The following is an 11,485-nucleotide window of genomic DNA, read 5'->3' as shown; positions in this document are numbered from 1 at the left end:
TCTCCAATAAACCATTAGAAAACTGGAAGTGGCGCCGTGGCTCAAGCAGTAGAGTGCTAGCCTTGAGCAAAAGAGCTGGGGTACAGCACCCAGGCTCTGAGTTCAAGCCCCATGAATGATTAAAAAAAAAAAAAAAAAGTACCGGGTTGGAAAGGTGGCTCGTTGGTGGAGCACTTGCCTTGCATGCATGAGACCCTGGGTTCAATTCCTCAGCACCACATAAGCAGAAAAAGGCAGAAGTGGCGCTGTGGCTCAAGTGGTAGAGCGCTAGCCTTGAGCTGAAGAGCTGAGGGACAGCGCCCAGGCCCAGAGTTCAGGCCCCACAACTGGACCCCCCCCCCCCCAAAAAAAAAAAGCAAAAAGAAATGCATTCAAAACTGGATGTTGGGGCTGGGAAGGTGGCTCAGTGGTAGAGCGCTTGCCTTGCATGCATGAGGCCCTGGGTTCAATTCCTCAGCACTACATTAGCAGAAAAAGCCTGAAGTGGTGCTGTGGCTTAAGTGGTAGAGCACTAGCCTTGAGCTGAAGAGCTGAGGGACAGCGCCCAGGCTGAGTTCAGGCCCCACAATCGACAAAAAGAAAAAAAAAGCTGGGCGCCGGTGGCTCACATCTGTAATCCTAGCTATTCAGGAGGCTGAGATCTGAAGATTGAGGTTCAAAGCCAGCTCGGGCAGGAATGCCTGGGAGACTCTGTTTTTTTGGGGTCCGGTCATGGGGCCTGAACTCTGGGCCTGGACGCTGTCCCTCAGCTCTTCAGCTCAAGGCTAGCACTCTACCACTTGAGCCACAGCACCACTTCTGGCTTTTGTTTTTTTCTGCTTATGTGGTACTGAGGAATCGAACTCGGCCTCATGAATGCAAGGCAAGTGCTCTACCACTGAGCCACCTTCCCAGACCAAATAATTTTTTTTTTTTTGTCAGTCTTGGCCCTTGAACTCTGGGCCTGGGCACTATCCCTTAGCTCTTCTGCTCAGTGCTAATGCTATACCACCTAAGCTACAGCGCCACTTCCTGGGAGACTCTTATCTCCAATAAACCATTAGAAAACTGGAAGTGGCGCCGTGGCTCAAGCAGTAGAGTGCTAGCCTTGAGCAAAAGAGCTGGGGTACAGCACCCAGGCTCTGAGTTCAAGCCCCATGAATGATTAAAAAAAAAAAAAAAAAGTACCGGGTTGGAAAGGTGGCTCGTTGGTGGAGCACTTGCCTTGCATGCATGAGACCCTGGGTTCAATTCCTCAGCACCACATAAGCAGAAAAAGGCAGAAGTGGCGCTGTGGCTCAAGTGGTAGAGCACTAGCCTTGAGCTGAAGAGCTGAGGGACAGCGCCCAGGCCCAGAGTTCAAGCCCCACAACTGGACCCCCCCCCCCCAAAAAAAAAGAAAAAAGAAATGCATTCAAAACTGGATGTTGGGGCTGGGAAGGTGGCTCAGTGGTAGAGCGCTTGCCTTGCATGCATGAGGCCCTGGGTTCAATTCCTCAGCACTACATTAGCAGAAAAAGCCTGAAGTGGTGCTGTGGCTTAAGTGGTAGAGCACTAGCCTTGAGCTGAAGAGCTGAGGGACAGCGCCCAGGCTGAGTTCAGGCCCCACAATCGACAAAAAGAAAAAAAAAGCTGGGTGCCGGTGGCTCACATCTGTAATCCTAGCTATTCAGGAGGCTGAGATCTGAAGATTGAGGTTCAAAGCCAGCTCGGGCAGGAATGCCTGGGAGACTCTGTTTTTTTGGGGTCCGGTCATGGGGCCTGAACTCTGGGCCTGGACGCTGTCCCTCAGCTCTTCAGCTCAAGGCTAGCACTCTACCACTTGAGCCACAGCACCACTTCTGGCTTTTGTTTTTTTCTGCTTATGTGGTACTGAGGAATCAAACTCGGCCTCATGAATGCAAGGCAAGTGCTCTACCACTGAGCCACCTTCCCAGACCAAATAATTTTTTTTTTTTTTGTCAGTCTTGGCCCTTGAACTCTGGGCCTGGGCACTATCCCTTAGCTCTTCTGCTCAGTGCTAATGCTATACCACCTAAGCTACAGCGCCACTTCCTGGGAGACTCTTATCTCCAATAAACCATTAGAAAACTGGAAGTGGCGCCGTGGCTCAAGCAGTAGAGTGCTAGCCTTGAGCAAAAGAGCTGGGGTACAGCACCCAGGCTCTGAGTTCAAGCCCCATGAATGATTAAAAAAAAAAAAAAAAAGTACCGGGTTGGAAAGGTGGCTCGTTGGTGGAGCACTTGCCTTGCATGCATGAGACCCTGGGTTCAATTCCTCAGCACCACATAAGCAGAAAAAGGCAGAAGTGGCGCTGTGGCTCAAGTGGTAGAGCGCTAGCCTTGAGCTGAAAAGCTGAAAAGCTGAAGGACAGCGCCCAGGCCCAGAGTTTAGGCCCCACAAATGACAAAAAAGAAAAAAAGTGCCAATTAACCGACTTATGTAACTATTACCCCTCTGTACATCACTTTTTTAACAACTAAAAAATTTAAAAAATACCCATTATCAGGTAGTTAATAAGAAATAAACTGATTGTCAGGTAAGAAAGCAGAGGATCCGGGAGCAAGGGAGGAGAAAAAGTGGGAGAAATGAGGGAGGGGGTGACACTGTTGAAAAAGAAATGTGCTTGTGACCTGGCTTCCGCAACTCTAGCCCCTCGGTGCATCGCCTTTACAATAAAATTTAAATTACAAAGAAAAGCAGAGGCTCACAGAAGCGAGACCTGACAGCGAGATGAGCCCACGCTTGCTGGGAGAGGGGGGGTCCCAGTCCCCCAAACAGAAGACTGTGGTAGGAACCGGCTACCTCTCCCAGGGTCTTTCCCTGGCTTTAGGAGTCAACTGACAGGAAAATGGCTGCCCTCTATAAAGACTACATTTCCCAGTGGCCCTTGCAGCAGAGGGTGGGGAAACCATGCCTGTTCTCATCCAATGAGATGTGAGTAAAACAATGAACTTCCCTTTACTGGGGGGAAGGTGAAGCGCGGGATTGTTAGATGGGATCCGGAAGGGCGCGGCCTAGAAGAAACGCTCAATAAATATTTATTACAATAAAATATCCAAGTTGCTCTGGGTAAACAGGCACCGCACCCTGGGTAGCATTTCTCTCTGCCAGTGTGTGTGTGTGTGGCTGGAATGCAGGTCAGTCTCCCAGGCCCCGGCCTGATCAGTCGTGGTCATTTGGTCTGTCTGCTTCTTGGGGTGACGTGTCATCTTGGGGTGCTGGGGCCCCCCTCTGGTTCCACATGTGGTTGTTGAGCCCCAGTTGCACCATCTGAGCGTGCTGGATGATGAGAGGCTGTGATCCGGGGGTCTGAGGAGGCACTGTGGGCGTTGGTGGGGAAGTGGGGGGCTGAGGAAAGGAAGGGGGCTGCGGGAAGGCCGGTGGTAGGGTGCCAGCCTGCCAGGCGTATGATGGTGTCTGTGGAGAGCCTGGCCAGGTAGAAAAGGGGGGCACCTGGCCCCCCAAAGGCACTCGAAGGGGCTGACTTGTCTGAGTCCCCAGCACCAGGCCGCTCCTCAAAGCCTCCTGGAGCGCGTGGATCTGGGGCTGGGAGGCGCCCCAGGCCCCCAGGCTGGCCGTGGGGTAGGTGGCGTGGCCGGGGGGCTGCGGGCGCAGGGCCCGGGCCTGCTGCTCCTGGGCCCAGTGCGCGCGGCGCGCCAGCAGCCGCTGCGGGGCGAAGGTGTTGGCCACCTTCCTGGCGAAGATGGCGGAGCGCTCGTCCAGCCGCACCAGGCCGGCCAGCAGGCTGGTGGTGTCGGGGCCCAGCTGTGCCTCGGAGCTCTCGATGGGCAGGAAGGGGACCACGCAGTCCTGGCGGCCCCGCTGCGTGAGGCTGCTCATGAGCGCCTGGTTCAGCTGGTGCAGCCCCAGCTGGCTGTCGAAGGCGGCCGTGAGCAGCAGGATGATGAAGCCGGAGTGGTCGATGGCGTCCTGGAGACAGCGCAGCTCGCCGCGGCCAGGCACCTGGAAATCCTCACAGAACGTGGCCCCCTCGGGCACCCCCAGGGCCTCCAGCCGCTCCCGGACACGCAGGGCCACGTGCTCGTCCGCTCTGGTGTGCAGAATCACGAAGTTGTAGAACTTTTGTCCTGTCGTGTCTGCGTGGAAGGCTGAAGAGGACGACACTGGCGGGAAGGAGGCCCAGGAGGAGGAGGCCGGAGGGAAGGAGGCCGGGGAAGAGGAGGCCAGAGGGACGGTGGCTGAGGAAGAGGAGGCTGGAGGTAAGTTGGCAGAGGAGGATGGAGGGAAGGAGGCTGAGGAGGCTTGAGGACCAGAAGTCAATGGGGGGACAGGAGTAGGAGGTGGGGCTGGGGGGAAGGAGGAGGCTGCTGGGCAGGGCTGGGCATTGGTCCTGGTGGCATCTCCAGGACTCCGGAGGGTTGTGTGATCTTCACCAGGGCAAGGATTTTCCGTGGGGTCCAAGCTGGCCGAGAGGAGCAACGGGGGATCCCGACACACCCCAGTCCTCTCTAACGAGCCCTGGGAGCCCCCATCTGGAGGTACGGTGGAGTTAGATGAGACGGAAGCCAGGGCCAGCTCGGGGTGCCCTGGGCCGGGGTGCAGCTGGTCGCGGTCCAGGGGCTCCGCAGAGGAGGGCCAGCTCACCTCCTCCGGCTCCTGGCGGCCCCTGGGTGCACACGGGGGCTTTGGGCCCAGCTTGCTGGGCCCGTGGGTGGCGCGGTGTGGGCTCAGGAAGGGCAGCGTGGGGGACTGGCTGATCTCCAGCTCGGCGCCCAAGGAGCCGGGGCTGCCGCTGGAGCGCAGGGAGCAGGCGCGGCTCCAGCCGGCCAGCGCGCTGATGGGCCAGGGCTGGCTGCGGGCCGCCGAGGGCGGCGGTGAGGCGGGGGGCAGGTCACCCCGGTCGGATCGGAGCGGCTGGAAGCCCCCCGCGTCGGCCGTCGCGGCCCCCCCGCACCGGGCCTGGGCCTCGCCGCGGAGCTGGTCCAGCCGGCGGTCACCCTGGGCGTCCAGCACGCGGAGGGCCGCCGCGTAGGCCGCGTCCCGCGCAGACTCCGGGCACAGCTTCTCCTTGGCCAGGAGGTGATACAAGCGAGCCACGGCCCACGACACATCCGGGGTCTCCTCCGTGGCCCGGATGCCGTCCACGCTGACCCACACGCCAGCCACCCGCCGGGCAGCCGCCTCGTCCCCACCCAGCGCCAGCGCCACCATGGCGCGCAGGAGCTCGGCCTCCGGGCCGCCGGGCCCGGGCGTCCTCAGCTTCTGCTGCAGGCCGGCCAGCTTGTCCGGGCTGGCAGTTTCCAGAACCTGCAGGACACCGGCGAGGGATGGGCCCGGGCCGGACATGGGTGAGGGAGGAAGCCACGGCACGCAGCCGGGACGCGCGGAGGCATGATCCACGCCCCGCCTTCTGCCCGCTTCTGAGAGGGCGATTGGAGCAAGTGCACCTGCGGGGACAGGAGGGGACAGGAGGGGACACGCTGACCTTCCCAGGGTCTCTGCCTGCCCTCCCGGGCCTTGGACAAACCAGTGTGTCACCTCCCCCACCTCCCACGGTGGTGTACAGGCGAAGCTCAGAGACATACAGTCACTCCCCCCCAAGTCACACAGCGGAGGAGTGACAGAGCCGGGATTGGAACTCAGGTCACTGGGCTCCAGGGGCTCCGGGGCTGAGCCACAAGGCCGCAGTCCCGAGGAACACAGAAGCCCTGCCCATCTATGGCCTGGTTATAAAGAACTAAGTGGTAGAAAGTTCTAAGCCTGAGTAGGGTGTCGGTGGCTCATGTCTGTAATCCCAGCTACTCAGGAGGGTGAGATCTGAGGATCACAGTTCAAGGCCAGCCCAGGCAGCAAAGTCTGTGAGACTCCTATCTTATCTCCAATAAACCACCAGAAAACTGGAAGTGGCGCTGTGGCTCAAATGGTAGAGCGCTCGCCTTGAGCTGAAGAGCTGAGGGACAGCGCCCAGGCCCAGAGTTCAAGACCTACAACCTCCAAAATCATCATCATCAGCAGCAGCAGCAGCAGCAGCATCTCAGGGGCTCTCCACTGCCACCCTTAGTCCCCAACTCTGACCGTCTCCCCCCTCCCCCGTCTCCCCACCCAGCCAACCTTCCCCCAAACACACAGTAGTAATCTTGTCCAGTGGACTTTTCTTGTGAGTTACATCTTTCCTTTTGAGTTGATTTTATATCTTTTTCTGCTGGTACTAGGGCTTGAACTCCAGGGTAATGCACTCTTGTTTTGCTTTCTTGTTCATGGCAGGCATTCTACCACTTGAATCATGCCTCCAGCCTGGCTTTTTCCTAATTAACCAAGTGGACACAGAGCTGCATGGGCTTTTCCTACCCGGATCGAATGCTCAGATCTCAGCTTCTGAGTAGCTAGGATTACAGGCCCCCCAAAAAACTATGATCTTGCCCATCTCTGCCTCCCAAGTAGCTGGGATTACAGGTGTGAACATCAGAGCTTGGTCCGTATGTTAGATCTCTGCTCATTCTCTGCTTTACGCACCAGTCGGTGAGTGACAGCAGAGGTGAGGCCCCTCTCTGACTGAACTGGGTAGTTGGGGCGCAGAATACTCCAGTCCCATCAAAACTATTTGTTGCTGGGCTCTGGTGGCTCACACCTGTAGTCCCAGCCACTGAAGAGGTTGAGGTCGGAGGAAATATATCAGACTCTTATCTCCAATGAACCACCAAAAAGCCAGAAGTGGAGCTTGTGGCTCAGGAGTAGAGAGCCACCTTGGAACACAATAACTCAGTGATGGCACCCAGGTCCTGAGTTCAAGACCCAGGATCAGCATCAAAGAAAACCCCCCAAACAAAACACCTGAAACCTACTAGTGGGGGGAGGGAAGGAAGGACTAACTTGGACATCCAGTCCTTTGGGGAGTACCACCCAGCTCATCTCTGGGTTGCAACTGGATCAGAACCCCAGGATGTCTGGCTCTGGAGTCCAGTGTCCCGTGGGCTCAGCCAGCCTTGAGTGAAAAAGCTAAAAGACAGAGCTCAGGCTCTGAGTTCAAGGCCCGAGACTAGCACAACGAACTAAATGGAAACCAACATTATTACACAACTACTAGCATTTCTTTTTTTTGCTTTTTTTGTCGGTCGTAGGGCCTGAACTCTGGGCCTGGACGCTGTCCCTCAGCTCTTCAGCTCAAGGCGAGCCCTCTACCACTTGAGCCACAGCGCCACTTCTGGAAGAGTCTCACAGACTTTCCTGCCTGGGCTGGCTTGGAACTGCGATCCTCAGATCTCAGCCTCCTGAGTAGCTAGGATGACAGGCGTGAACTACCAGGGCCTGGTTCTCTTTTCTTTTTCTTAGCAAGTTTTTTTTTTTGGGGGGGGGTCTGGGGGTTTAGCTTAGCGGAAGAGCGTCTGCCTGGCGAGCGCAAGGCCCTGAGTTCCGTCCTCAGCTCTGGGGAAAAAAAAAAAAAAGGAATTTTTCAGGGGCTGAAGTGGCAAGGTATTTGTCTGGCATGTTCACAGTCCTGAGTTCAAGCCTCAAAACCACCGGAGGGCGGGGGGGGATCTTTCAGACCTGTCAGACCTGGCGTTACCCACAGCCTTGGCCCTGGCTCCCAGCTCAGCGCCCTCCCCACGTGGAGTGGGCATTTACTGAGCACCCCACCGGGCTTGGTGAGCTGACGGGGTCCCCATGGTATCTGAACTGCTCTCAGCACAACAGGAACTGAGAAGAGAAAGTGCCAGAAGGAAGCAGCCTGGGCTGGGCTACAGAGCCTGGGGCACAGGGGGAGGGGTGGCCATGGAGGCCTCCTGGGCAGGAGGTGACCCAAGCCCCGATCTCCCAGAGGCCAAGGAGCCAGTTGGGGTGTCTGACTGTGCAAAGGTCCTGGGGCAGGATGGAGTGTGGCATGGGAGGGGCAGCAAGGCTTGTGGGGCAAGGGGCAGAGAGGGAGGAGGGCGGGCACAGGGCCCTGTGGGCTCAAGGAAAGTGGGAGCCATAAAGGGCTGTGGGAGGAGGAGGAAGAGGAGCTCTGACTTCAGTGCTGCTCCCCCCCCAGCAGAATGGGGAGCTGGGAGAACTGAGCTGGTAGACAATGACATGAGAGAGGCTAGGGGTACAGCACTTGGGGGAAAGAGGCTGGATTAGTTAGGGGATAATTTGGAGACAAGCACTGGATTTGGTCCTGAGAACCTGAGATGGTATTGGAGTGGGGGGAGGGGACCTGGTTTTTGGTCAAGAGGGAGAGTCATCCTCCTAGGCCAGTCCAGTCCTTTTTCCGCCTCTGCCCCTGGCTCCCTGGGTTCCAGCCACAGAGTATCTCCCCCTCCTCCTTCCTGGACACAGCTCCCTGTGGCCCCAGGGCCTTTGCACAGCCTTCCCTCAGCCTGAACAGCATCCTTCCCCACACATGCCCAGCCAGACTTTTCTCTTTCCAAATGCCACACTTTTGACTTTCTCTCCCTGCTAAGGCCAGATAAGTAGCAACTGTCGCTCTGCATGGGCAACCTCAGGGTTGGGCCCGGCTGGGACGTATAGTTTGATCTCCACCATGGGCTTTATTTACTCTGCTGATACCCAGGCAATGCCGTCACCTGACTGACTGAATGAGCACATGCCCCTGGTCCTCCCCCTCTGCCTCCCCCCCACCCAACTGCCCTGAGCCCTCATTAAGAACCGTTTACCCAGGCTCACACCTGTCATCCCAGCTACTCAGCCAGCCCGGGTAGGAAAGTCCATGAGACGCTGATCTCCAATGAACCAGCAAAAAACCAAAGGTAGAGCTGTGGTTCAAGTGGTAGAGGGGCTAGCCTTGGACAAAACAAAAGCTCAAGCCCAGAGTTCAACCCCAGGATGGGCACAAATAAAACAAATAGAAGCAGGCATCCTGGCTCCACCGTATGCCCCCCCCAACTCACAGAGCACCTGGGCGCGCACCCCCCAGCCCCCCCCCCCCGCCCCCCACCCTTAGCATGCCAGGCAGACCCCCCACCGCCGGGGCTTCTCAGTGCCACCTTGAGATAAGTGGGTGCACCTCCCTCTTCCTTTCCTCTCACAAGTCCCCAGCCTGCCCGGCCCAGGCAGTGGGGTCCCCCAGGAGATTGGGGAGGGGCTGTGGGGGTGGGGGGGAAGATCGGGGTGCTGGGGGTGAAATCTGGGGTGGAGCTGGGGTAACCCAGGGGTTTGGGGTTCAGGGGTTGAAATCTGGGGGGGTGTTGGGGGGAACCCAGGGGTTGGGAGATGGGGAGACCCGAAGATCGGGGGTCTGGGAGTAGACGTGTGGGGGCCCGGGGCTGGGGTGCGCCTGGAGCTGAGGGTCCCCGCGCCCCACCTACCGGGCCGCGGCGCGGAGTCCTGGGCCGCGCGGTGCGGTGCGGCGCGGAGTCCTGGGCCGCGCGGTGCGGCGCGGAGTCCTGGGCCGCGCGGTGCGGCGCGGAGTCCTGGGCCGCGCGGTGCGGTGTCGCGCGGAGTCCTGGGCCGCGCGGTGCGGTGCGGCGCGGAGTCCTGGGCCGCGCGGTGCGGTGCGGCGCGGAGTCCTGGGCCGCGCGGTGCGGCGCGGAGTCCTGGGCCGCGCGGTGCGGCGCGGAGTCCTGGGCCGCGCGGTGCGGCGCGGAGTCCTGGGCCGCGCGGTGCGGTGCGGCGCGGAGTCCTGGGCCGCGCGGTGCGGCGCGGAGTCCTGGGCCGCGCGGTGCGGCGCGGAGTCCTGGGCCGCGCGGTGCGGTGTCGCGCGGAGTCCTGGGCCGCGCGGTGCGGTGCGGTGCGGCGCGGAGTCCTGGGCCGCGCGGTGCGGCGCGGCGCGGTGCAGCGCCGGCGCGGCGGGCGGGAGCGGCGGCGGCGCCCCTTCCGGGTCCCGGCCGGCCGGGGCGGCGCCTGGCGCGGTGACGTGCGGTGACGCGGCGGTGACGCGAAGCCCCGCCCCCGGCCCGGGAAAGTCCCGGCGCAGCCCCGCCACGCCCCCGCGCAGCCGGGGCCTCCCCTGCCGTGCCCGGCCTCCCCTCCCCTCCCCTGCGCGGCCTCCCCTCCCCGAGCCTCCCCTGCCCTGCGCGGCCTCCCCTCCCCTGCGCGGCCTCCCCTCCCCTGCCGTGCCCGGCCTCCCCTCCCCTGCCGTGCCCGGCCTCCCCTCTCCTGCCCGGGCCTCCCCTCCCCTGCCCTGCCCGGCCTCCCCTCCCCGAGCCTCCCCTGCGCGGCCTCCCCTCCCCGGGCCTCCCCTCCCCTGCGCGGCCTCCCCTCCCCGAGCCTCCCCTGCCCTGCCCTGCCCGGCCTCCCCTCCCCTGCGCGGCCTCCCCTCCCCGAGCCTCCCCTCCCCTGCGCGGCCTCCCCTCCCCAAGCCTCCCCTGCCCTGCCCTCCCCGAGCCTCCCCTCCCCTGCGCGGCCTCCCCTCCCCGAGCCTCCCCTGCCCTGCCCTGCGCGGCCTCCCCTCCCCTGCGCGGCCTCCCCTCCCCTGCCGTGCCCGGCCTCCCCTCTCCTGCCCGGGCCTCCCCTCCCCTGCCCTGCCCGGCCTCCCCTCTCCTGCCCGGGCCTCCCCTCCCCTGCCCTGCCCGGCCTCCCCTCCCCTGCGCGGCCTCCCCTCCCCAAGCCTCCCCTGCCCTGCCCTCCCCGAGCCTCCCCTCCCCTGCGCGGCCTCCCCTCCCCGAGCCTCCCCTGCCCTGCCCTGCGCGGCCTCCCCTCCCCTGCGCGGCCTCCCCTCCCCTGCCGTGCCCGGCCTCCCCTCTCCTGCCCGGGCCTCCCCTCCCCTGCCCTGCCCGGCCTCCCCTCCCCGAGCCTCCCCTGCGCGGCCTCCCCTCCCCGAGCCTCCCCTCCCCTGCGCGGCCTCCCCTCCCCAAGCCTCCCCTGCCCTGCCCTGCCCGGCCTCCCCTCCCCTGCGCGGCCTCCCCTCCCCTCCCCGAGCCTCCCCTTCCCTGCCCTGCGCGGCCTCCCCTCCCCTGCCCGGGCCTCCCCTCCCCGGGCCTCCCTTCCCCTGCGTGGCCTCCCCTCCCCTCCCCTGCCCTGGCCTCCCCTCCCCGGGCCTCCCCTGCCCTGCCCTGCCCCGGCCTCCCCTCTCCAGCCTCCCCTCCCCAGCCTCCCCGGCTAGGGCCCCAACAACACCCTGACACCCCACAGCAAAGACCTTTGCGATTCTTTATTTTTGGTCGGTCATGGGTCTTGAACTCTGGGCCTGGGTGCTGTCCCTCAGCTCTTCAGCTCAAGGCTAGCGCTCTACCACTTGAGCCACAGCACCACTTGCAGCTTTTTCTGCTTATGTGGTGCTGAGGAATCAAACCAAGGGTTTCATGCATGCGAGGCAAGCACTCTACCACTGAGCCACCTTTCCTAGTCCCTTCTTCACCTCTTAAAATTGAGGACATTGGGGCTGGGAAGGTGGGAGAGTGCTAGCCTTGAGCAAAAGAAGCTCAGGGACCCTGAGTTCTCTAGTGTACATACACACACACACACACACACACACACACACACACAAGGCCAGGCTTCCAGCCTTGCCAGTGACCTCTGTCACTGGAAGTGAAACAGTTTCCACCATAGCCTCAAACTCGGATTGAGACTCGAGCACAGAGCTACAGATCACACACAGATCACA

The 11,485-nt window shown here is 61.3% G+C and overlaps 1 protein-coding gene across 1 annotated transcript; it reads right to left on the bottom strand.

Annotated features, from left to right (window-relative positions):
* Window positions 1–2,921: 2,921 nt before the first annotated feature.
* Window positions 2,922–9,267, bottom strand: Ticam1 (toll like receptor adaptor molecule 1). The gene is made up of 2 exons (XM_042669961.1): window positions 9,249–9,267; window positions 2,922–5,390 (listed from the first exon to the last, which is right to left on the bottom strand). Exon 2 carries the CDS (start codon window positions 5,287–5,289, stop codon window positions 3,145–3,147), a length of 2,145 nt encoding a protein of 714 aa, XP_042525895.1. The 5' UTR covers window positions 5,290–5,390; window positions 9,249–9,267; the 3' UTR covers window positions 2,922–3,144.
* Between the last annotated feature and the right edge of the window lie 2,218 nt (window positions 9,268–11,485).

Source organism: Dipodomys spectabilis, unplaced genomic scaffold (genome assembly GCF_019054845.1).
Source record: "Dipodomys spectabilis isolate Male_0828 unplaced genomic scaffold, ASM1905484v1 ptg000511l, whole genome shotgun sequence".
In the NCBI taxonomy this organism is placed as follows: domain Eukaryota; kingdom Metazoa; phylum Chordata; class Mammalia; order Rodentia; family Heteromyidae; genus Dipodomys; species Dipodomys spectabilis.
Note: the sequence above shows the minus strand (reverse complement) of the source record. Positions and strands in the feature narration are given on the sequence as shown.

Coding starts and splice junctions, on each gene's coding strand:
- Ticam1 (XM_042669961.1), bottom strand. CDS start 5,289: ATGTCCGGCCCGGGCCCATCCCTCGCCGGTGTCCTGCAGGTTCTGGAA.